This window comes from Dendropsophus ebraccatus, chromosome 14, assembly GCF_027789765.1.
Source record: "Dendropsophus ebraccatus isolate aDenEbr1 chromosome 14, aDenEbr1.pat, whole genome shotgun sequence".
Taxonomy (NCBI): domain Eukaryota; kingdom Metazoa; phylum Chordata; class Amphibia; order Anura; family Hylidae; genus Dendropsophus; species Dendropsophus ebraccatus.
The window spans coordinates 39151700-39179278 of record NC_091467.1 but is presented as its reverse complement, the minus strand read 5'-3'; the positions used below and the strand labels follow the sequence as shown (position 1 = coordinate 39179278).

Sequence of the window (27579 nt, the reverse complement as noted above, 5' to 3'; positions counted from 1 at the left end):
CGGCTTTGGATAACATTTCACTACGATATTTAAATATTTTTATGATGATTTTACATATTTAATGTTGTACCTTACTCTTTTGTAATAGAAAACACTTTTAATGTTAATATTTCATTATTTGTATGTGTCTGTTTTAACCAACCCCTGATGTCAGGGGGCGGTGCCTAAGTTCATAGCTCCTACTTAAGAGACCATTGTATGTGTCATTTTTATGTCTCTCCTGCTTGATAAAGGGGGACATGGTACCTCGAAACGCGTTGCCTCTATGAGACTATTAAAATCCATCTTTTGATACCACGTATTCTGAAGCCGGTGTGCGCCTTTTTTCCTGGCTCTTCTGGTCCTCTGAGAGATCTGTGGACCGAACACTGTATTTGCCCTTATGTAGACACAGGAACCCCCCAAATGTTACCATATTGCATTCTTTTTTATGATTTCACCTATTTATATCTTCATAAATAATATATTTGGGATTCCGTCAAACATGTTATGGTAAAATGAAAGACGCCATTACAAATGTACAACTATTCCTGTAACAAATAAGCCATTACATGGCCTTGTAGATAGAAAACTGAAAGTGCTAGAGTTCTTAGAAGGGGAGGAGGGAAAAACGGAAGCACAAAGATCAAAACTTGCGCGGTCCACTGGGTAATTTTGGGCCTGGTCCTCAAAGGGTTAAATGTCTTAAAGCGAATGTACCATCACATCAGATATTTGCCTTAAATATTACACATGTATAGAAGCTTGTATATATGTGTGTGTGTGTGTATGTATGTGTGTGTGTGTGTGTGTGTGTATATATATATATATATATATATATATATATATATATATATATATATATATATATATATATATATATATATATATATATAAATAATTTTTAGTTCAATCTTCAGTAAGCCTTGCAGGGTTAAAGGCATTATTTAAAGTCTTTTTTTGTTTGTTTTGTTTTTTTGTTTTCCAGGGGATCTCCTCGAGCTGAAGACTTTAGTGGAATTTGTAGCATTGCTTCCAGACAGAAATATTTTAACTTTAATAGAAAGCATAAAAATGACAGTAGAGAATCATACCAACACTTCCCTTCATTTAGCCACCCTACAAGCCTTTCTTCAAATAGTACAACCTCATCAACCATGTCTCTCCAAGGTACTTCAGAAGACAGACCTGTTCAAATGCAGCATTCCAAGTCTTCAAATGAAAAAGAGAAATGTCACTTAGAAACACATACCTTAAGCTGCAGTGGAGACTTTGGAGTCAATGTGGGAAGTGATATTGTAAAGAAAAGCAAGAAGAAAGCTTTAAAAAAGAAAAGGGGGAAAAAAAGTCTTAGATCTCACTTGGAGTCACAGACTATAACCAGTCGCGAATTAAAGGAATGCAAAATAAAACATAAGAGATGTAGACCTCCACAACACAGTAGAAATATAGAACCTGTATCCGAAATGCCTGACGAATGGCAAACTTCAGGACAGTCAATGGGCAAAAAGAAGAAGGAAAGTTTGCAGTCTGGTCAGCAGGTTGAGGATAATCCAGTACTACAGTTAAATGGGTAAGCTGCCCTAACCAGTTTTTGCTCTAATTGTGATGGCGACTCACCACGTACAGTACAATTCAAGTCAATTCATAAATTGGTTGTTTTTTAATTAAGTTCTATTAAATTTAATGGAAAGTGTTATTTCTATTGTTAAAATTTACAACCCAAATTTAGCAACCTTGCTATTGAATACAAAATGCCACATTGGGGACAAAATGCAATTGAATACAAAATGCCGCATTGGGGACAGGGGCCACACTACTTAGGGCTTCTTCTCCTCCTTTTTCTCTTAGAGGATATCTTCATATTACACTGCTGTTCATATACAATCATCCAGCATCCTGGAAGAGAACAGCAGAACCCCTCCCATTCACACACACACACACACACACACACACACACACACACACACACACAATGCAGTCATCTAGAAGTAAACTGACAAATAGTGACCACCAACTTTTCCCCGACCATCCCTATCTAATAGTTCCAATGCTTTATTACTGATATATGGAAGGAATGCTTCACCCTTTCTTTCTAACTTAATGAATGTGAAAAACTTTTTCTGATTTTAACAAGTAAGATCCTTAGCCTGATAACATTTATGAAATTAATATGAAAACTCAAATTTTGAAAGATTTTCTTTAAAGCTGGAGTCTAAGCCGGTACATTCTTTACGACTCCAGCCAAAACTAGCTCAGACTCCACAGCCCTAGTTATATTTGCATTGCGCATTTCCTGATGCTCTGCTCTGTTTTGGAAAACCATGACTTTTATTCACACTGCAAATAAGGCAGTTTGGTGCATTTGGGAGTGGGACCACCATTCTCAGTGCACTGTTCCGCCCTTCCACCCAACTCCCCTTAATTAATTAATATTTAACCAGTGCTTTGCAGAGATCAGCATTGGAGTGACGTCACTACTGAGTGCCTCTCCAATATTCATTTGGAATGACGTACCAGTGGGACAGATCAGTGCAGTGGCAGAAAGTTCTTTCGCAACTGTAGAAGGTTCAAATTAAAGTGAAAATTTTTATGCTTTGGGAGATCCTGTCACCACTTGTGGCCAGTCTGTTTTAGCAAATACTGCAATGGCCAGGAAATAACAATCCTGGGACATCTATTCCTATAGCCCTAGGATGTGCCATTCCTCTGCCCTTCTTACTAGAAATTTGTGACTGAATAACCAGCTGGATGTTCCCAGTGGGTGTCCCTTACTGTCTGACAATAGCCAATCAGAGCTGACAGTGCCAGGCTTGTAGGGACATGCCCTCAACTAATAACATCCAGTTTGGTATTAAGTTATACATATTCTAGTATAGAACAGAGAAACTGCACATAGCTATAAGATTCTATTTTACCTAAACAGACAACACAAGTGGTGGCAGTTTCCCTTAACCCCTTAATGACCACCAATGTGCCTTTTTATGTCTGTTACTAATGGGCCTTCCTTTGACCAATATGCTGTATTCTCACCAATATACCTTTTACAGTGGGGTCTAAATGACTCCCTTTGTGAATCTGCTGCTCCGGGTAATTTAACCGATTGCATGCCACTGTCAAATCATGTAATGTGTCTGATGCAGTATACTTACCAATCAGAAGTTCAGCGGTGTGGTCTTGCTTATGATCGGTCTCCATGGCAATCCCAGGGGCTTTCTCAAAGAAACTGTTTTAAAAACATTTTTTTTTAAAATACGGTTCAGGGATGAACCGTATTTTTTTTAAAATGTTTATTTAGTATTGCAATAATCTTAATGACCCAGAGAATACATTTATTATGTTTTACTGCATGCTGAATAGTGAGTTTAACCCCTTAAGGACCGATGACTTAGTTACACAACAGATTATCTGAAATTTTTTTGAGCCAAAGCCAGAAATGGACTGTAAACAGAGAACAGTTTATAAAGAAAAGATCAAGATTTCTCCTTTTTTCAAATCCATTTCTGGCTTTGGCTTAAAAAAAAAAGTCAGATATCAGTAGAGCTCTTTTAGTAATCTATATACTGACCTTATTTTAGTACCACTGCCCTTTTATGTGATGACAAGAAAGTGGATCATATGGCTAGAAAAGCAAGGAAAAGGAAGCTGATACAGCCAGAACAGGAGAACGCTAAATTTGGTGGTAACCAGAAGCAGAAGGTTCAGGAAGAAAAATCTGGTAAGATAGTTTCTTTTAATCCCTTAACCCCTTCAAGACAAAGCCCTTTGCATTAATCCGACCCAGACTTTTGTGCATCAGTGTTCCTCGCCGCCTTCTAACAGCCATAGCCCTTTTATTTTTCCACCTACAGGGCTGGTTGAGGTGTAATTTTTTGCGCCATGATCTCAAGTTTTTACTAATATCATATCGGTGTAACAGAAAAATTTTGATTGCTTTTTTTTTTTTTTTTGTTATATATAATTTAATAAAATCAGCAATCCTGATGCGGTTTTTTTTTCTTTTTTACGTCGTTCAACGTGCGGGAACAATAATGTTATATTTTAATAGATCGGACAATTCCGTACGCTGCAATATGTTTATGTATATATATATTTTTTTTGGGGCAAGGGGGTCTTATTTATAATGGGCAAGGGGGTCTTTTAAACTTTTTTTGGGAGGGGGTTTATAAGAAGTTTTTAAATACTTTTATAATATTTTTTTTACTCTTATCACTGTAAAATATGCAACCATTAGATTGCAGGACCTCCACCAACTATATACTACAGGTATACAGGACACCAAACTATACACTACAGGTATACAAGACCCCAAAACTATATACTACAGGTATACAGGACCTCCACCAACTATATACTTCAGGTATACAGGACCTCCACCAACTATATACTACAGGTATACAGGACACCAAACTATACACTACAGGTATACAGGACCCCAAAACTATACAGGTATACAGGAACTCCACCAACTATATACTACAGGTATATAGGACCCCAAACTATACACTACAGGTATACAGGACCTCAAAACCATACACTACAGGTATACAGGACCTACACCAACTCTATAATACAGGTATACAGCACCTTCACCAACTCTATACTGCAAGTATACAGGACCCCAAATATACTACAGGTATACAGGAACTCCACCAGCTATATACTACAGGTATATAGGACCCCAAACTATACACTACAGGTATACAGGACCTCCACCAACTCTATACTATAGTTATACAAGACCCTCAAACTATTTACTACAGGTATACAGGACCCCCAAACTATATACTACAGGTATACAAGACCTCCACCAACTATACAAGAGGACACAGTGAGAGGTTAGTTGGGGGAAAGATCAGAAGCAATGTAAGAAAATATTATTTTACTGAAAGAGTAGTAGATACCTGGAACAAACTTCCAGCAGAGGTGGTTGGTAAATCTACAATAACAGAATTTAAACACGCCTGGGATAGACATATATCTATCCTAAGATAATAAGGAAGAAAATACTAAAAGGGCGGACTAGATGGACCCAGTGGTCTTTTTCTGCCGACAATCTTCTATGTTTCTATGTTTCTACATTACAGGTATACAGCACCAACTATATACTACAGGTATACAGGACCCCCGAACTATACAGTACAGGTATACAGGACCTTCACCAACTGTACACTGCAGGTATACAGGACCTCCCTCAGCTATACACTATAGGTATACAGCCCCCCCAACTATGCACTACAGATATGCGAGACCCCTAAAAACTATACATTGTGGGTATACAGAACCCCTCCAACTATGCACTACAGGTATACACTAATTCCACTGAATAACTCAGATGAAACAATACCTTTAGCTTGGCCTCCTGGGCACCTTAGAACAAATCTAATTAACACACTGACACTTTATACCCGGGCAGCGCCGGGTACATTTTCTAGTATATATATATATATAATATTGTGTGTATGTATATATATGTATGTATATGTGTGTGTATGTATATATACACTACCGTTCAAAAGTTTTGGGTCACATTGAAATGTCCTTATTTTTGAAGGAAAAGCACTGTACTTTTCAATGAAGATAACTTTAAACTAGTCCTAACTTTAAACAAATACACTCTATACATTGCTAATGTGGTAAATGACTATTCTAGCTGCAAATGTCTGGTTTTTGGTGCAATATCTACATAGGTGTATAGAGGAAAATTTCCAGCAACTATCACTCCAGTGTTCTAATAGAACAATGTGTTTGCTAATTGGCTCAGAAGGCTAATTGATGATTAGAAAACCCTTGTGCAATCATGTTCACACATCTGAAAACAGTCTAGCTCGTTACAGAAGCTACAAAATTGACCTTCCTTTGAGCAGATTGTGTTTCTGGAGCATCACATTTGTCGGATCAATTAAACGCTCAAAATGGCCAGAAAAAGAGAACTTTCATCTGAAACTCGACAGTCTATTCTTGTTCTTAGAAATGAAGGCTATTCAATGCGAGAAATTGAAGATTTTCTACAACGGTGTGTACTACTCCCTTCAGAGGACAGCACAAACAGGCTCTAACCAGAGTAGAAAAAGAAGTGGGAGGCCGCGTTGCAAAACTAAGCAAGAAGATAAGCACATTAGAGTCTCTAGTTTGAGAAACAGACGCCTCACAGGTCCCCAACTGGCATCTTCATTAAATAGTACCCGCAAAACACCAGTGTCAACATCTTTTAGCTAATAAAGGTTGGGTTCATTTTCCTCCACCCATCTACCCACCCCATTTCTTGACAAAACCTATAAAGAGGGGATAACCCCCCTCTAGCAGCTCTAACACTGGATCTTCTATCCCTATTCTCCATTGTGCAATTAAAGTCCCCAATAACATAAAGGGTGGCATAATTCTGGTCCTTACCAAACTGCAACAGGTCTATCAATACCTCTAGAGAAAAAGGTGGTGGAATATAAACTGCCGCAATGACGGACTCTATACCCTCAAGAACCCCATAAATAAAAATAACCCTACCTTTTTCATCTATCTGGACCCTCCTAATCACCAGGTCCACCTTATTGTGGATCAGAATTGAGACCCCGGAAGAGTAAGAGGACCCAAAAGAATGAAAAGCACGAGTAGCCCCATTTTTTAGTCAGTACATTTACAGTATCTTTTGTTAGATGGGTTTCCAAAACAATAAAAATAGCAGGTAGCATTTTCTTTATTACCTCAAATATAGCAAAACGTTTTACGCGATCCGCCAAGCCTCTTATATTTCAACTAATAATCTTAGTAATTTTCTATAACTATATAGGATCGGCAAGGACCGTCAGCAAAGTAAATGACACAACCAAAAATAATTAAATAAATAGATAAAAAAAGAACCCTCGCAGTCTGGACCCCCCCCCCCCCCCCCCCCCCCCAACCTTATTGATCTCCTTCATCTGAAAAAGACCCCTAACATTGGCCCACATCCTGCTCCAGTAACAGTATTACTAATTGACATTGGAGAGTGTGAACCCCGAGTGCGCCGGGGCCCACCCAACCAGAAGGGGCAACCAGAGCCGGACAGAGCCCCAAAGCCGCCCAGGGAGCACGGACCCCGCAAACGCCCACGTCCATGCCCCCAAGACCGCCCTCGGGCCCCACCCCGCTCCCGCACCCCCCACCAGCCGAGCACCAGATGCCCGGAACGGACGGGCCCAGGCCCGCCCAGAATCCACCCATCCCCATACAACATCCTGAAACCCCACATGAAAGAGGAAGAGGATTAAAAAAAAAAAAAAAAAAAAAAAAGGAACAAGCAAAAAAGAAAATAAATAAATATCAAAACATTATAACCCCTCAGTCTATCCATTTTGAAGTTTCCCCCGCATTCATAAAAAAAAGCACTGTATTCCTATAAACAATTCTCATTTTTGCTGGGAAGAGGACTGAGTATGAGATTCCAGCTGCAACCAATCGTTTCTTAACTTTCCGATAGGAGGCTCTCCTTATTTGTGTCTCCCTGGAAAAGTCAGGATAAAGCGAGATCCTATTTCCATTATACTGGAGATGCCCCTTTAGCCTGGCCTTTCTTAACAGAGTATCCCTATCACTGGAACACAGAATCTTAACAAGAATTGTTCTAGGTTGGCTCCCCACTGGTGTTTTTTTTTTTTTTTGAGGGGATACGGTGTGCTCTTTCAATACCGAATAGGGGAGTAAAACTATCTGAGCCAAAGGACTCAAAGAACCAGTCTTTACAAAAATCTACTGGGCCCTCCCCCTCTGATCCTTCTGGAAAACCAACCAAACTGATATTGCACCTCCTGGACCTATCTTCCAAATCGGCCAGTTTATTTTTAACCATTTCATTATCACTTTTTATCCTCCCGATTTCTTCTGCAAACCCATCTATCTTCTTCTCCATGGGAGCTAGCTGCTTTTCCATTCCATCCATTTTATCCTTTAAGTTATATAAATCCTGTCTCACCAAAGAGATATCTGAAGCCACCCTCCCAACCTGAGTTGTTAGATTTAAGATAGAATGATTACATTTTGAGATTTCAGCAAAGATCTCAGCCAGCCCTAGAGTATCAGTATGTTCTAGTTCCTCCTGGCCAGGAGTCCCTCCCGTAGCACCAACACCGGATGCCTCAGCATCAGTCCCTGCGGCATCTAACTCCAATCCAGCCTCCCCCTTTTTGTTCCCACTGGGAGATTTTAGATATTTATCCAATTTCTGAGCTGTCCCCCTAGTCCCTGCTCCCCCAGGAGTCTTCCGATTCTGTGATTTGCCAGACATTCTAGATGATTTAAAGTGCCATATAACTAATAAGGGATAAAGAAATGGAGAGAGATAGCCGCAGGGCCCCACCCAATGTACCCGCCACAGATAAATTAAAAATACCAGACTTATTAATCTGCAACAAATACTCAATAACAAGGACCATAAGTTGTTGAATAAGTTAATCTCACAGCCTCTTCTTCAGGTCTATCACCCCGTTCTTCAGAATATCACATAGGCTCATTGTCCACCGTTCACATTAACTTATTGGCGCAGGTCTTGGTGTATTTCACACTTCACAAAGTCCCATTCCTCAGGAAACCTCGCATGTGGAAAGGTAACAGCCTCCTTTTCACTGGAAACAAGAATAATAAAACCTCTTTACTTTCCTCTTTACGTCGGCTAAACAATAGTCAACAGTCATTCTCCTCCCGGCATTTTTACCGAGCCTGACAAAGTGGTTCAGACAAACCCAAAACATTTTCCACATTCCGAACCAGCAAGAGTCAGGCAACCGAGTATTAATGCTTGTACTCTCCATATTTCCAAAAAGGACTCAGAGGGTCTTACACGTTTATCAGGGCACCTCAGGCTTACCCCTGTGTATACGAAGCAGGATTCCGTTCTTCTGTCTCCTGTTGGTCTTTTATAGTCCACACTGTATAAACAAAAATTACATTCAGGAGAAAAACAATTTTATCAAGGGAACTTAAAACAATTCCCACCTTCTGAGCAGAGAGGGGAAACATGCAGTTCTATTTGGGGGGCAGTACTTTCGAGGGCCTCAGGATTACCTTGCAATAAGACAGGTTTATTACTTAAAAAGCCGTATTCAGCCCCCTTTCCTCCTGTCAATAATTCCTCACTGAAAGCAAAAGGGACAGGAGTAGGTGATGTTCTCCTAAAATAAGCAAAGTCCTAGACCTCTTCCTTCCCGTTTGAGAGCTCTAACCATCACCCTCCTGGCAGTTCAGGGAGAGTCCCTTGTTACCTCAGGCCTTTAGTCTGATGGGAGCCATTAGCGTCCTCCGCCTTGTGGCACGCTCCGGGAGATGGCCGAAAGCCAGGGCCGCCCTCAGCTGTAAGGGCCGAGTTACGGCCTTTTCTATTGGCTGGGAGACACCACCTGATGCCGCATGTTCTCCAATAGCGGAGGGGCTGTCTCCCAGGAGCTCTAAGGTCCCCTCTAGCCTGGGCTGTCCAGCGGTCTGCCCGCCCGTACCCTGCGGCTCATCTACTCCGTCACCAAAGCCCACGATCAGCATGGCATGGCTTCCCGGGCACAGGCTCCTCCAAGTCGGGACCCCTTCCATGCAGGGCAGCGGTGAGGATTCATCCTGGAGCTCGAGAGCGGGACCTGCGCGCGGCTAACACGTCATGCCGCTGGCCACTCCCCCAGTGTCAACATCTACAGTGAAGAGGCGGCTGTGGGATTTTGGGCTTCAGGGCAGAGTGGCAAAGAGAAAGCCATATCTGAGACTGGCAAATAAAAGAAAAGATTAAGATGGGCAAAAGAACACAGACATTGGACAGAGGAAGACTGGAAAAAAGTGTTGTGGATGGATGAATCCAAGTTTGAGGTGTTTGGATCACAAAGAAGAACGTTTGTGAGATCAGAACAAATGAAAAGATGCTGGAAGAATGCCTGACGCCATCTGTTTAGCATGGTGGAGGTAATGTGATGGTCTGGGGTTGCTTTGGTGCTGGTAAGGTGGGAGATTTGTACAGGGTAAAAGGGATTCTGAATAAGGAAGGCTATCACTCAATTTTGCAATGCCATGCCATACCCAGTGGACAGCGCTTGATTGGAGCCAATTTTATCCTACAACAGGACAATGACCCTAAACTCACCTCCAAATTGTGCAAGAACTATTTACAGCAGAAGCAGGCAGCTGGTATTCTATCGTAATGGAGTGGCCAGCGCAGTCACCAGATCTGAACCCTATGGAGCTGTTGTGGGAGCAGCTTGATCGTATGGTACGCCAGAAGTGCCCGTCCAACCAATCCAACTTGTGGGAGCTGCTTCTAGAAGCGTGGGGTGCAATTTCTCCAGCTTACCTCAACAGATTAACAGCTAGAATGCCAAAGGTGTGCAATGCTGTAATTGCTGCAAAAGGTGGATTCTTTGACGAAAGCAGAGTTTGATGTAAAAACAATGTTATTTCAAATACAAATCGTTACTTCTAACCTTGTCAATGTCTTGACTCTATTTTCTATTCATTTCACAACGTATGGTGGTGAAGAAGTGTGACTTTTCATGGAAAACACAAAATTGTTTGGGTGACCCCAAACTTTTGAACGGTAGTGTATGTATATGTGTATATATATTATACACACAGTATTGATAGATATAGCATCGCTGGTAGGGTCTTCTGTCTGCTTTTCATTGCACATGTTACACAGTAAATACGGTTGAAAAAAAGACTGTTAAGTTCAACCAAGGAGAGGATGGATGCAAGGAAGGGAGATATATATCCAAAATAAAAGAAAACGCCCAAAAAATAACTAGTCCCAAAATGCACCAAAAGCATCACATACAACAAGAAAAAGATCCCATTACGGATCAAAGAAATGCAGGGACAAACATAGATCAATATATCAAACAGAATTTTTTATTTAGACAATTCATATGAATAAAATACAATATATCACATTATCATGAAAAGAAAAAACACACAAAGGAATAAAACACGACCAAACAGATGAAAAAACATACAGGTGGTGAGGGGAGATATACACATATTTTATAGGATCATATATTGCACATGCTATTCAGGATATATGTAATTGAGGGAATGCAGGCAGCCTCCACTAGATGGCGCACTGAATGTAATTATATACAACACTAGATAATGTATAACCTGGCAGAAGCCCTGGAAAGTACGGGAGATACACAAATAAGTGTCTCCCACACAGAAAATAAACTAATGTCTAAAATTTATAAGTAATGGAGGATGGCTGCATTCAATATAGTCCCACTTACCCACTCACCCTACGTGCGTTTCGCGTGGCTTTATCAAGGCTTTATCCCTTGATAAAGCCACGCGAAACGCGCGTAGGGTGAGTGGGTGAGTGGGACTATATTGAATGCAGCCATCCTCCATTACTTATAAATTTTAGACATTAGTTTATTTTCTGTGTGGGAGACACTTATTTGTGTATCTCCCGTACTTTCCAGGGCTTCTGCCAGGTTATACATTATCTAGTGTTGTATATAATTACATTCAGTGCGCCATCTAGTGGAGGCTGCCTGCATTCCCTCAATTACATATATCCTGAATAGCATGTGCAATATATGATCCTATAAAATATGTGTATATCTCCCCTCACCACCTGTATGTTTTTTCATCTGTTTGGTCGTGTTTTATTCCTTTGTGTGTTTTTTCTTTTCATGATAATGTGATATATTGTATTTTATTCATATGAATTGTCTAAATAAAAAATTCTGTTTGATATATTGATCTATGTTTGTCCCTGCATTTCTTTGATCCGTAATGGGATCTTTTTCTTGTTGAAGGGAGATATATATACATATGCATTAATGTTGTTTTGTTCTAAGAACTTGTCTAAGCCTATTTTGAAGCCCTTCACTGGTTTTGCTGTGTTCATAAATGTGACCTTTTGGCACACAGAAGCTGTGCCTGTTTGATCTTCTCTCCGTGTAGTAAGAGATGTATGGCCTATGATTTAAAGGGACACTAACTCCAGATAAGGCTTTTTTTTTTTACTTATTTATGGGAAACAATACTTTTTCAATCTTTTTGACAGTATTTTTTCAGCAGTTGTATGCAATTAAAAATTAAACACAAACATTTGTATTTCTACAAGCAGCCAGCAGTGAAGGTGTAATCTACTGAATAGCAGGGAAAAATGTCACTTTACTACGTCTGTAATCTGAAGATGTTAGTCTAGAGTATAGAAAAAGCAAACCTGCACTAGTAATTGCCTATATAAAACTACCAATGCCTTCAATAGAGGTTTATCAAATGGTCTTTTCAGGGGGCTCACTCTTTGGAACAACATTAAATTCAAGAGACAGTATATGTTGAAAACAAAGGCCAGTCATCAAATAATATGACTACAGATTAGCAAATCACTTGGAAATTCGTTGCATGAAGTTTCGCAAAACTGCATACAAACAAATTTTATTAACCCCTTAAGGACAGAGCCTGAAATGGCCTTAAGGACAGAGACAAATTTTATGAATATGATCTGTGTCACTTTATTCATTAATAACTTCGGGATGCTTTTACCTATCCGGCCGATTCTGAGAATGTTTTCTCATGACATATTGTACTTTACATTTCTGGTAAAATTGAGTCGATACTTATAACGAATCTTTATGAAAAACACCAAAATAATGTGAAAAAATGTGAAAAAAAGCATTTTTCCAACTTTGAAACCTTTCTGCTTAAACAGAAAATGATTATGCCACATAAGTTATATATTAAATAGCATTAGCAACATGTCTACTTTATGTTGGCAGCTTTTATTAAACTATGTTTCATTTTTTTTAGACGATAGAAAGCTTAAAACAAAGATTTTATTGTAATCCAATATTTTTCATAATTATAAACCTATTACCAGAGAAATGCACCCCAATATTGATTGCCCCATTTCTGCAGTTTATAGAAATACCCAATATGTGGCCCTATTGCGCTATTTGACGCAACCACAAGCCTCAGATATAAGGGAGCGCCGTTTTATTTGGTCATTTTTGACCGTACCACTTCAGGTTGGCAGAGGCTCTGGGGTGCCAAAACCTAAAAAACACCCCTAAAGGGACACCATTTAAAAAACTACACCCCTCAAGGAATGTAACAAGGCGAGCGGTGAGCATCTGGACCCCACAGGTGCTTCACAGATTTTCAGAACAATGTGGTGTAAAAAAGGAAAAATTCTATTTTTTACACTAAAATGTTGTTCTAGCCTTCATTTTTCATTTTTACAAGGGGATAAAAAAGAAAAAACACCAAACGTGTAGTGCAGTTTCTCCCGAGTACGGAAATACCCCACATGTGGACATAAAGTGCCAAGCGGGCGCAGGACGAGCCTCCGAAGGGAAGGAGCGCCAATTGGCCTTTGGAAACTAAATTTCACTGGAATGGATTTTAAGGGTCATGTCGCATTTACAGAGCCCTCGTGCTACCAAAACACTGGAAACCCCCCACAAGTGACCGCATTCTGGAAACTACACCCCTAAAGGAATCTATCAAGGGGTGAGCATATGGACCCCACTGGTGTCGGGTACAAATGTGGAACAATGTGACATGAAAGGGAAAAATTTTAATTTTTTCACTTTTACGGCACAAATGTGCCTGTCATCAAGGGGTCCATATCCTCATTGCACCCCTTAATAGATTCCTTGAGGGGTGTAGTTTCCAGAATAAGGTCACTTGTGGGAGGTTACCAGTGTTTTGGCAGAACGAGGGCTCTGTAAATGCGACATGGTGTTCATCATCCATTCTGGCCAAATCCAGCCTCCAAAATCCAAATGGCGCTCCTTCCCTTCAGAGGCTTGCCCTGTGCCCACATGGCGCTTTATGTCCACATGTGGGGTATTTACGGACTCGGGGAGAATTGCTCTACTTATTTTCTGTGTTTTTTTCTCTTTTAACCTCTTGTGAAAATGAAAAATGTAAGGCTAAACCAACATTATAGTGTAAAAAATGTAATATTTCATTTTCACGCCACATTGTTCCACATTTGTGCCCGTCACCAGTGGGGTCCATATGCTCACTACACCCCTTGTTACATTCCCTGAGGGGTGTAGTTTCCATAATCACTTATGATTATGGAAACTTGTGGGGGGGGGGGGGGGTTCAACTGTCCTGGCAACACAGAGGCCTTTTAAATGCAACAAGGCCCTCGAAATCCATTCCAAATGGCGCTCCTTCCCTTTGGAGGCTTACCCCGCACTTCCATGGCGCTTTATGTCAACCTGTGGGGTATTTTTGTACTCAGGGGAAATTGCTCTACACACTTTTTTTTTCATCTTTTAACCCCTTGTGAAAATTAAAAAATCAAGACAAGATCATTGATTTAGTGTAAAAATTAAAAATTTTTTACACTAAATGTTGGTCTAGCCTTGGTTTTTTTCCATTTCCACAAGGGGTTAAAAAAGAAAATGAACACAACGTGTAGGGTAATTTCCCCCCGAGTACGAAAATACCCCACATGTGGACATAATGTGCCATATGGGCATAGGGCAAGCCACCAAAGGGACATAGCGCCATTTAGAGGCTGGAATGGAGGATGGAGGCCATGTCGCAATTACAAAGCTCCTGTGCTGACAGGACAGTAGAACCCCCCCCCCCCACAAGTGACCCCATACTGGAAACTACACCCCTCAAGGAATCTAACAAGGGGTGCAGTGAGCATATGGAACCCACTGGTAACGGGCACATATGTGGAACATGTGCCATGAAAATAAAAAGTAAATTTTTTTTCATTTTCACGCCACAAATGTGCCCGTCACCAGGGGGCCATATTCCCGCTGCCCCCTTGTTAGATTCCTTATGGGGTGTAGTTTCCAGAATGGGGTCACTTGGGGGGTTTTTCTACTGTCCTGGCAGAACAGGAGCTTTGTAATTGCATCATGGCATCCTCTAATGGGAATGGCGGCCATACCTATTTAGCTGGGGAAAAGGGACCATTCAAATTTATTTGGGGGTATTAGGCCAATTTATTAGTTTATAAGGTTGAAAATGACAGGTGTCCATCAAATTCAACCTGTGTTGAACCAGAGGAAGGCAAAAAACCCTCGTAAGGCAGACGACAGTAGCCTCATCACAGGGAAAAAATTCCTTCCCGACTCAATAATGGCAATCAGAATAATCCCTGGATCAATGTGACCCCTGAAATAGAATAAGGGACAGAGTTTAGAAAATGTAGAACCCCAATGATGTGTGGTACCCCTTAAAGTGATCCAGTATGCAGAGGCTGCGGTGATCAGGACAGGTGGCACACTGGAAAATGGTGTCCTTCCTGATCCCCCTGTTAAGCCACACTCTGTACTTCTTCTGGGGTCTCCTGTTTTCCAGTGTGGGGGACGTCACATGGAAAATGTTGTCCTGGTGAGATACAGGGTCCTTCATATCCAGAAGCGCTGGATCCATTCCATGGCTGCTAAATATTAGGGCTTTATTACTGCTTCTGATATTTTCGGATCGTGCCGCAAGCTACAGTAGCTCGGGCAGCGAGGGACCAGAAGAGGGGGTGCTGGTATAAAAGTTATCTCCGTACAGGTGGTAACCTTTACCCAGCAGTGGGAAGATCAGTTCCCGAATGATCTCCCCACTAACTCTGAGGATCGGGGGGGCCGCATCTGGGGGCTGGATTCGGGTGTCCCTTCCTTCATACACTGTAATGGTACATGTACACTGCGGAATGGCGACGGATAACCCTTTGTGCATTCCGCAGCTGCCACCCGCCGGCGGACTGATGCGGCCGTGCGTCTCTGCTCGTGTCACACTCCATTCTATGCATGGGCGGATTCTGCCCTCTGTCCAAAGAATGAACTTGTTCATTCTTTGGACAGACGACGGAATTCGCCTGTACATAGGATGGAGTCTATGACACGGGGGGAGACGCGCCTGCATCAGTCCGCCGGCGGGTGCCAGCTGCGGAATGCACAAAGGGTTATCCTTCGCCATTCCGCAGTGTGCACGTACCCTAAATCTGTAAGTGTACCCTGAGGTACCCTGAGGTACTCTCACAGAGTTTGTAGAACTTCACGCCATACCGTGATCTCTTATTGGGACGGTACTGGTGGAAAAGACGTGTCTGGAGGGCAGCGTACGCTACGCTGCTCCCAGACACGTCACTGGATGATGAAGATGAATGGAGGAAAGAAGGATCCCCCCATTCATCCTCACTGGCTGTTTCTATGTCGGAGGCAATAATAACGTATGCGTCCGATGCCGAAAACACCCTTGGGGCCATCTTTATACGGGGACTAGTATATGGGGTTTGTAAATGTGTAGTGGTGTAGTGCAAAACGTTATTTCATGTAGTGTGGTGTAATGTAGTGGTTTTTACGTTTTTTGTTTTTTTTTACAGTAAGAAAAAAATGTACCTACGCCAAGAAAGGATCTGATAAATGCTGCACTTTTGTGGGCACTTATCAGCAGACAGTGGCGGTAGGATATAGGGGGAAAAAATGCCCCTACGCCAAAAAGGAGTTCATCGGCATTAGGGCGCAAAAAAAGAAAAAAAAAATTCGGGGACCAAAAAAAAAAAAAGCTTTTTCACTCAAAGCAACTGATCAGTGAATGATATTCACTGATCAGCCGCTAGGGGGCAGTAGGGCGAAGCTGCCGGAGATTGCCGAGGCCTGCCGAACCCGAAGACCCGAGTGTTTCCGAAGATTTCCAACGCTGGACGACAAAACCCGGAAGTGACCCGACGAAGAGAAGAGGATGTCGCGGACCGTAGATCGTCGCTCCGGACGCCGGGATCAGGTGAGTATGGTGCACCTACACCACACACACCTGTTCTGCACCCCTCAGCTACCTAGCTGAGGGGTGCAGAACCCGGCAACATTTTTTTTTTACAGTATGATCGCCGTGATGGGCCGGCCGGTTCTGGCCGGCCCATCACGGCGATCGTGGGTGGACATGGGTGAATCAGCGGCGTAAACTAATTTTGTCCCTGGACAGCAGTGGACATTGCTAAATTAGAGGCGTCAAATGACCCTTTCTCCCTGGAGAACAGTGAACATTGGTGGATCAGGGGTGTCAAATCAAATGTTCTCCATGGGCATCATTTGACGCCGGTGGATTAGCAGCGTATGAGTCTTGTTAGTAGGACAGCATTAGATATTTTAAAGCAGAAGCCCCATAAAGGGCATTGTCTTAGCTCTAGAAGGCTCTAGAACAGACACCTGTTGTTTTTTTTGTTTTTTTTCCATCAACCTTAAATTATGTCGTCTTAAACCTTACTGAATCTAGGCCTTTTGGCTTTTACCAAGATGGTACATAATTAATCGACACCAAGTTAATGCAACCCATGCATTCATCTCTCTGGTTTTTAAGCTGTCTCCAGCTTAAATGAACAGGGAAACCCCGGGTATAGGAGTTTCCCTCTCACTCCCAAAACACTCCCAAAACACCTCACCCTAATGGTGCACTCACATGTTGCTTAAGGGCTGCTGCATAAACCTGTCTTTTGTCAAAGTATTAAGCTGGTGTGGATAATGTATTCCATTGTTGGCAATATTTGGTCATGGGATTATATTAAGACATTTTTGTCGTAAGGAGTTAGATTACAAAAAAAAATGTGTTTGGGTGGGTGCATATTATGTTGGGAGTTAAATTGTACAGAACCTGGCACCTGAGTGCTGACTTTCGGCTGATGTTTCAATTGTCAGGTACGGGGGGTGGTAAAATCCGCTACTATCCAGGCTTGGTTCATTTTAAGGAATGTAATCCTTTCTACACTGAGACAAGACAAGCCTGGTCCTCCTGGGGTTCACAATGGCCCCTACTGCACTAAACACCCTCTCTGATGCAATGCTGCTGGCTTGGTGTGACAGAAGAGTGAGAGTGAACTCTCCCAGCTGTGGCCAGATGTCCAGCTTTTCTGCTCAGAATTGCATCGGGGCTGAAATATGCAGTAGAATTTTACTTGAAATTTCAGCTGCTGCCTAATGTAAACTTCAGTGTGGGTCTGCTGGGTTTCTTCCTCTGGTGGCTTCAGGAAGTTGCTCATCATTGTTTGGAGGCTGAAACGACTACCATGGCTACTGCTGGCCCTCACACTTGCGCTACTAGTTGTTATTGTAGACTGGCCAAGTTCCTTATGACTGTTGGGCATGCAGGATGTTGTTGTTTCTGATCGGCCTCAGGACTTAGCAACACTTGATGGTACTGTTTGACTTTTGCAAACCAGTCTGACCGTGCAAAATAATCTGTCATTTTCTGCTGGAAGCGATGGTCAACCAGGGTGGCCAGCCAGAACTCATCTGAGTGCAAACATTCCAAGAGGCACATGAAGGCTAAATGAACAAGCTTCACCGACTGCTGTTCCTCACCCGTGTCCTCGCTGTAAATCCAGGGTGTGCTATACTTACCAGACAGATTTCTCCATCTCCTCTGTTGTGTCCAGGCCAGAGATGGTAACAAGTGGTGTTTAGAATACTTGGCCGTACCTCCTCCTCCTTCACTCAGGCTTAGACTGACATCATAGGCAGTCGCACTGCCCCGAGTCCCCTCTGTGATGATATTATTTAGTGCTCAGTGATGAGAAGCAGAGGGATGACGTCATTCACACCGTACTGGTTGTGGCTGACTAACAGAGTGGCTTTCTCAAACGGTACCAGCAGTTGGCAGACATCACACATAATCTGCTAATCGGTGACCTGGAAACTGCAGTTCTGCAAGAAGGTGCCAGAATGCGTGACGAGGAAGTCAGACAACACCGATCTCTGTTGGTAGAGGCGGTCCAACAGACTTGCAGAGGGTGTGTGTGAGCCCTCCCCACTGCAGTGCCGACACGATGTTACGGCCGTTGTCTGCCGCTACATTGCTAACCTGCATATGCCGACTGGTCAGCCACCTTGCGATGTCATTCCCTCCATGGCATAAAGTAGTTTGCTGCCAGTGTGGCTCCTTTCACCCAGGCAGCGCAGGTGAAGGACCGCCTTGGACTGGGTGTGCAGTGTTGTGATGACTGGATGAGGTTGTGGACGCAGAGATTGATCTTTAGATGATGACAAACAATTCTGGGAGGACACAGCGGTCTGTGCTCTGTTGCCGCTGCACCTCTCCCATTACTACATTAATCCAGTGTGCAGATATGGACATATACTGCCCCTGGCCATAGCTCGAACTCCACACGTCCCCGATTAGACACAGAGATATCCAAAGAGTCACCAACTTTTTTATTTTTATTTTTTTGCAGGTATAAGTGCATTGATGAAAACGCCAGCTACTGGTCACTCTCAATCTCAGGTGTGCACAAGCCATCAGGTCTTTAAAGAGGTTGGCCACTTTATAGTAAAATAGGTCAGTACAAAGTATTAGTAAGTGTGCTCACTGTATATACTGACAGCAGCTCCCTGTGTACCTCATAGAGCTAATATCAGACTCCCCTTCACCAGGCTGGGCCGCCCTGCTCTGTTTTATTACATTCCATAAAATGGCCGACATGGAGGAGCATGTCACCATGCCCTGTCCCCTGTGTACTCCATAGACATATACAGGCTCAGTGGTGGACACTGGGGGTGGGGCATGGTCACATGCTCCTCCATGTAAGCAATCATGTTAGCTCTATGAGGCACACAGGGAGCTGCTGTCAGTAAGTGCAGTGAGTACAGTTACTAATACTGTACACTGAGCAATTTTACTATAAAGTGGCCAACCCCTTTAAATGGCTTTGATTCCACCAAGTGGAATGGGAGGTACTGGAGGGCAATAAGCCTAGCCAGGCGGGTGTTAAGTGTTTGTGCCGTCAGGTGGTTGTTTAAGTAATGCTGTCTCCTGGTCATTACTTCCGACAGCGACTGCTGTCTTAACAGTGGCAATGTTTTCTGACTGTGGCTGATGGAAATGTAAATGTCAAGGACCTACTGCTTGCAACTGAGGCAGCAGAATTTTGGCCTTCTGCTATGGGCTGCATGGTGGTAGTCGCACCTCTTTGGTGTTCCCAGCATGTTTATCATGGGTGTCCCAGTTCTTCCAGGCAGTGGGGTGGTGTCGCTCCCTGTGCTGTTGCATCAAAGTTCGAACCCAAACCACAGCCCACTTTATGCTCACAAATGGGGCAAATGATTGCATGGTCTTTGCCGCCATCGACAACGAAAAACTGCCAGACTGGTGATCTGAGTGGGTGTTTCTACGGAGCAGGTGTACTGGCAGCCTATTGTTGAGTGCTGCCACTGCCTTTGGGTACTCATTCAGTGTCTGGGCCTTGCCGATGCAGACTGGCTAATGTCCATTGCCTCACTCTTTTTCATCTGGACCCACGAGCTGTAGATTGGGGCTGACACTTGGTCGGTGGCACAAATACAGCGTCATCCCCTGATTGGGATGCCCAGGATGTTATCTGTTGACCCAGATTCCATGTTCTTTCTGCAACATCATCGTCATCGTAGTCCGGGATGAAAGTCTCTCCTTTTCCAGGTGCTCCATCTCCGTGGCCATATTGGAGGAACTAAGACTTTGAGCTAAAGCTGCCTCTGCCTGGCTCTCCTGACTTCTTTTGGAGTCTGTCCGCTTAGGGAGTCTCAAGGCTTTTTTCACGGTCTTGCCTGTCAGGCAATTCCTGTTTGGGATCCTCAGAATAGTCATGGAATTGTCGTGCCGCTACTCCAGGATGACCCTTCTGTTCACTGTGGTCTCTGTGTTTGGGTACTGCCTGGCATGGAGCTTGAACTTTGCAGTAGTCAGTCCATGATCCCAGGGTGGCTAGTGTTCGCCTGTCCAGTCTTTCTCACCTTTCCCACCTTTGTCGCTGATGCTTGACATACCCTTGGAAGGCACAGTTTTCTTGGGTTGCTTGGACATATTGCTGAGTTTATGTGAACTGATGGGGGCTTACCTAGAATGGAAGTGGTTGAAGACTTTTTATTAGATGGGTTGGAAGGGGTTTGATGGCGACTTTAAAGTGTTTCCCAAGATTTTTATTTAATACAGCAGGAAATCCACTGAACAGGAACACTGGGTTTATTTTACTCACAGCACTGACACACTGGATTCACTGTATACTAGCTCGACAGCACAGACACACTGGTTTAGCAGTGGGTTAACTTCACCTACAGACTCTTTTACAGTTCAATGGAGACTAGTTACACCAGCAACAGAATAGAACTGGCCTCTCCTATCCTTACTTATCTCTTGTCAGAGCTTAAACCTGCTTCTCACTTCTCTCTACCTAAAGACTGAGTGCTGTCTGCTTAAACAGGCGTGCACTGTATAGAGGGGGACCGGCAGGGGAAAAAACACAGCGACCTTTACATTATTCTGTTGGAGAAAGGGATTATTGAAAATCCCTTTCTTCCATAGACTAACCAAATAACTTAAAGGACAACCCCCGCGCTAAGGAAAAAAAAAAAAAAAAAAAACAATCAGAAACATAGCTTTTATACTTATCATCCCTCCTGAGCTGTCACTGTTTGAATTTCCCACCGTCTGTGTACCTTGTGATTTCTAGTCTTGTTCTTCATTTCTTCCTTGCTTCCTGGTTTCAGCTTCCCATGATGCACTTTGGCTGCTGTGACAAGCCAGCCCCCTGCTGTGACACTGAAAGTGCCTGCCCCTCCATTCACTACAACTCCCATCATACACTTAACATGGCCCCCTCTCTCTCTCTCTTCAGTCAGGCTGCTATATACACACACTGAAGCTGTACACACATACTTTCACTTCACTGTAGTGACATTCTGCAGGATCGCCGTCCCTAATTAGGTCAGGGCAGCAGGGGAGAGATAAGAGTCTGTGTAGCTGACATGCCGGGAGTGAGGAGAAAGATAAGCAAGTGACATGACTCACTCACTCACTCGGCAGCAGGAGGGAGTATGGGGGAGGGGGTCCTGTAGCTGGTTATGTGCCGGGAGTCAGTCACGAGTCATTATTGAGTTGCAGAATGTCACATGGCTTACAGTTGCTTAGCCAATGGGAGCTGAGCAAGCTGAGTCACCTGACCAGGCAGGGGAGGGGGAGGCTGGTGTAACAGGACCTAGACCAGCCCTTCTGCTGATGACACATCGTCACTAGAAGGAGCTGATAGAGGAGCCTGTTGACAACAGTAATTGGGTATGAAAGAGTTTCTTACACTTCCTGGTGGGGGGTTGAGGGGGGGAAAATAGGGAAGGAGGACAGACAGGTGATTGAAGTATATTACAGTGTTATATAACTTCGTAATGTGCTTCAATTACTGGAAAAAAGTTTTTCATGGGAGTTGTCCTTTAATGCTAATATGGATGGCCGCTATGGCTTTGCTACATCATGGACCATGAGACCATTTTTTAGAAAAACTTGTAAGTCAGGCAGCTAGAAAGACAAAAGATGGCTCAAACTACTCGTGTGGACTTGGTGAGTAAGATCAGCTAGGTTTGGGAGCTTTTAAATTTTTTTTAGCTCTTCTGGGAAATACCCCTTTTATGTACATTTAAATGATCACTATGCAGTGGTGTCATTAGCTGTGGATTTTGGTAATTGTGATCATCAGGACTAAAGTTGCCAAAACACTTAACACACTTGTTCGGCCTGAGAGCTATGTATCCCAAAGTGCCTTTATTGGGAAGATGGGAATAAATCTTAACTAGATTTGCATTTCCAGGAAAATACATAGTGCTTGAAAAGAGCGCCCCTTTAACAGTGACTTCCCTTTAAGAGAAACTTTAACCCTTGATACCCTCCCTTTAAGAGCAACTTTGGTACAGTCCCTTAAGGTGCGACATTGGTGACGACGATTTGAGTAACCTACATACTGTCCCTTTAACACCAGCTTAAGTACTGTCCCTTTAAAAAAGACTTAGGTACCATCCTTTGTAAACCAGCTTTAGTACTGACCCTTTAAGGGTGACTTGGGTACCGTCCCTTTAAGGGCGAATTGGGTACCCTCCCTTTTAAGAGCTACTTGGGTACCCTCCCTTTTAAGGGCAACTTGGGTACCCTCCCTTTTTAAGGGCAACTTGGGTACCCTCCCTTTTTAAGGGCGACTTGGGTACCCTCCCTTTAAGGGCGACTTGGGTACCCTCCCTTTAAGAGCGACTTATGTAATGCCCCTTTAAGAGCGGCTTGGGTGCCGTCCCTGCTACATGGCTGCCTCAGCTCTGCTATTTTACTGACTGAACTCTGGTACTTTTGATGGTAAAGATCATTGCTCGGTTACCATTACAATCTTACTCATGTCACTGAGACAAAATCGTTAAGGACCTTCCATCTTCTACATCTTCAATTGGCCAATAGTGGACATGTGACTGTGTGAATGTTGTGATGCATTGCCTGACAAGACCTTAGAATTTCTATTGGCTGCTATATTTCAGCTATTTGCATATGTGTTGTGATTGGCTGTTAGCGTTTAGAGTGTGGCCATTATTTCCCATGGGCCATTATTTTCTATGCGAAATTAAGGGTCTTTTAAGCATAAATTTCTTAAAAACGACAAATCCAATAAAAAAAATAGATAGCACACCTCACACCCCCAAGGGCTTCGAAACGCAGTTCGTACAGAGTCTGTGCGCAAAGCGGTTCAGGCTATATTAAACGCAGAAAAATAGCTGGAAGAAGAAGAAGAATACGGATTACAAAATAGTGCTTTTTCAAGCAATAATTCTCCCATAAACCAAATAATTGTAATGTTAAAGGGGTTGGCCACTTTTATAGTAAAATAGTTCAGTGTACAGTGTTAGTGTACTCACAGCAGATACTGACAGTAGCTCCCTGTGTACATCAAAGAGCTAATATCAGACTGTGCCGCCTTGCTCTGTGGTGAGTCTGTCCATAAGAATGCAGACATGGAGGAGGGGAGTTTGAATTTAGCTCTGTGAGGTACACAGGGAGCTGCTGTCATTAAAGGGAACCAATCACACTAAAATTGGACATAAAGCTAAGGAAACGTGCTGGTACATCAGCCAGCACGCTTCGTAAACATCCCCCTGTACCCTCCATCCCATGTACATACAGCCCGCAAAGTTAGTTTAATAGTCTCCCGTGCTCTATGTAAATTACCATGCAAGTAGTCACGGTGGGCGGGGGCTTCTTCAAAGGGGCACTTCCTCTGCCTGGAGTAAAAAAGCTTTATTCTCCTCAGGTGGCAAGCCTCCTTTACCATGAGAACTGTGAACCTGTGGAACAGTCTCCCTTAGGAGCTGGCCGCAGCAAAAACAGTGGAGGGCTTCAAAATAGGCTTAGACAAGTTCCTAGAACAAAATATTAAAACCTACGTCGAAATATAGAATTTATCCATGCCCCTCCCTTGGTTGAACTTAATGGACATGTCTTTTTTCAACCAAAATATCTAATAAATATAGGCACCTTAACCCCTTGCCTCCGCAGCCTCTTTTGGCCTTAATAACCAGGGCCTATTTTTCACTCTGACCTGTCTCTCTTTATGTAGTGGTAACTCTGTGATGCTTTTAATTATCTCGGTTATTCTGAGATTGTTTTTTCGTGACATATTCCTCTTTATGTTTGTGGTATACTTTGGTTTATACACTCAGTAGTTTTTTGTAAACAAAACATTTGCGCAAAAACTAAAAAAAATTTACTTTTCTTTACATTGAAAATTCTCTTCTCCTAAGACAAATAGTTATATCACATAAACTAATTATTACTGCAATTACAGTGATTTTTCACATTTTCAGGAAAATTTCAAATTCCGATTTCATTAGGGACCAGTTGAGTTCTGTAGTGAGTTTGTGGGGCCTGTATGTTAGTTACACCCATAAATTCCTACACCGTAAAAACTGCACCCCTCAAAGTATTCAAAGTAACATTTCATAAGTGTATTAACCCTTTAGATATTTCACAGAAATTTAAGCAAGTTGGAGGGGGAATTTAAAAAAATTTTTTGGCTGATATTCCACTTTAATCCATTTTTCCCTCTAACACAGCAAATACTAACTGAAAAATGGAACTCACTATTTATTCCCCTTACTCCAATGTTTCTATAAATCCCCCATATGTGGCTGCTGTGCGTCACCTGACTCAACCACAGGCCTCAGACATGACAGAGACCTGGTGAATTTTGGGGTCATGCGGTGCCAAAATATTTGTATAAGACAAGTTGACGTTTCTACCGGTACCATACTGAGGGACATGTGACACCCTGATCAATATTTAATTAATTTTTTTTATAAGGTGGTACGAATAATTTAGCAGCAGTTTTTCACCATTTTTTTTCTATGCTGTTTACTATATGTTATATATGACATTTTATCGTTATTCGTCAGGTCGATACGATTACAGTGATATCCATTTTATATAGCTTTTGTTATATTTTATGGCATTTATGCTATAAAAACTGTTAGTGTCTTGCATATTATAAGAGCAGCAATATTTTTATTTTTTCAGCAATGGAGTTATGTCAGGGATTTTTTTTGCGGCATAAGCTGACGCTTTTAGTGGTACACCTTTTTGGTAGATGTGACGTTTTGATAGCTTTTATCTGTATTTTTTAGGGGGCGGGATTAACAAAAAATTGTCATTTTGGTTAGATTTTTATTTATTTTTTTAATGGTGTTCATTGGGTGGTATAATTAATGTAACAGGTTAATAGACTGGGTCATTACGGACACGGCGGTACCAAATATGTGTATATTATTTATAGAGGATCATTTATAAAGGGGGGATGGTAAATGTGTATATTTATTTATTTTAATTTTTTTCTTTATGTATTTAATTAATTATGTATTTGTGTGTGTGGTTTTTCTTGTTTCAACCTTTGCAGATATATATATATATATATATATATATATATATATATATATATATATCTAATCATGTATATATATATCATGCATTACAGCACATGATCTGTGCTGTAATGCATGATACAGTGAATGAGCTGTCAGCTTTACAGCTGACAGCTCATTCAAACGATCAGGTCTCTTCAGTGCAGGGACCTGATCGTTGAGCACCGGGAGGCAGGAGCGAGGGGGGAACGGTGGAGTGCATGCAAAGCCGGATCGGGGGAGGGAGGGGGCCAATGCATGGGAGAGAAGCCGATCGGGGGGGGGGGGGGGGGGGGGGCGTAGTGCATGGGGGAGAAGCTGGATGAGGGGGAGGAAGCAGGATCGAGGGAGGGGCACATTGGGAGAGGGAGCTGCACGGGGTCGGAGAGATAGGGAGAGAGGCGGGGGGAGGCAGGCAATGTGCTGCAGCCGCCTCCTGCCACCCGATCAGCGGGATGCATCAGATCTCCCCATAGACGCTGCGGTCGCAACGACCGCGGCGTCTATGGGGTTAACTGCTCTGCTGCACTGCACTGCTCCCCTCCGGGCATTGGCAGCGGGAGGAGGCTGTGTGACACAGCCTCCTCCCGCTGCCCGATCTCAGATACGGACAGCTGGGGAAGGCAGAGAAGGCATGACGTCCAGGGACGTCATGTTGCAGAATGGCACTGCTTTTCATGACGTCCCTGGACGTCATATTGGCGGAACGGGTGAAGATTATTATAATGTAATATAATAATGTAATATGGGAAAATATTGCTTTCCTCTCTTTAGATTCTGTCTTTGTATGGGACACCCACATCAAAGAAGGATATAGACGGTCTAATTCTGTTAACGATGCTGAGAAGAAAATTAGTCCTTCTTGGGATGGTACAAAGAATTCATCTGTCGTCAAAAAACTGCAGAAAAATTCCAGTAATAAAGCATATGGGACAGAAGGTAAAGTGTGCTAGAAATTAGAGGAGGGTTAAAGGAACAGCTTCTTTTGAAATATGTAGATGCCATATTAAACAGTACTGAAAAAATGCTATGTACCATATTTTCCGGCGTCAGGGGTTCGCCTTATACGCCTGAAAAAGTTAACCCCTGCCTGACCGCAGCGCTGCTACGATCAGGTAGGGGTTAACTGCAGCTAAATGAATAAAATAACAAACATTTAACTCACCCGGTGCCCGTTCCCGGCCTCCGCGCGTCGTCTTCTCTGCTCCCGTTGCTCCCGTCGCTGACTCCGCCAGGGTTGCCCGAAGCTCACCCGAGCTGCTCGGGAGAGCTTTGGAAGAATGACAGAGGCTTTGGGTACTTCCGGACCCTCCCGAAGCCACTGTCATTCTTCCGAAGCTCTCCGGAGCGTCTCTGATTAGACACTCAGCTGCTCGGGAGAGCTTTGGGCATCCCCGACGCAGTCAGTGTACGTCACACTGCCTGCGCCGGGGAATGGGAGCAGAGAAGACGACGCGCGGAGGCTGGGAACGTGCCCGATTGAGTTAAAAAAAATTTTTAAAATTAAATGGTCACCCCATACGGTGGGGATGCGGCCATTTTTTAGCCCCCCCACCGTATAGGGTGACCATACCCAGCGTATAAGGCGACCCCCGAATTCTGACAAGATTTTTCGGGGTTAAAAAGTCGTCTTATACGCCAGAAAATACGGTATTTTCTATTGCTGCAGTTTCATATCTATCCATCTCATATGCTGCAGAATACCAGTTTAGTGCCATTTGATGGCAACACATGTCAAATTTTTCTTGTGTTCTGTCACAGTGCCTACTTGGGATGGAGAAGAATCTGCTGTGAGTCATGATGCTACAAATCATGCAGAAGAGGCAAAGTTTAGCAAAGTTATAGATGAATGGGATGAAGAATTTGACAGAGGAAAGGTAATAAAGCTGACCTTAGGAAATAATCCTAAACAGATGTTGCACTACATTTTTTTTCCCTGCAAAGTAAAAATGCCAATTTT

General features: G+C 42.9%; 1 protein-coding gene across 4 annotated transcripts in view; it reads left to right on the top strand.

Annotated features, from left to right (window-relative positions):
- The window catches only part of USP36 (ubiquitin specific peptidase 36), a 224882-nt gene that overhangs the window by 179521 nt on the left and 17782 nt on the right, over positions 1-27579 (top strand). For all 4 annotated transcript variants that reach the window (XM_069951540.1, XM_069951541.1, XM_069951538.1 and 1 more), the window contains 4 exons: positions 968-1552; positions 3558-3697; positions 26394-26558; positions 27381-27496. In XM_069951540.1, the coding sequence (XP_069807641.1) occupies positions 968-1552; positions 3558-3697; positions 26394-26558; positions 27381-27496 (1006 nt within the window). The remainder of the gene's footprint in view (positions 1-967; positions 1553-3557; positions 3698-26393; positions 26559-27380; positions 27497-27579) is intronic.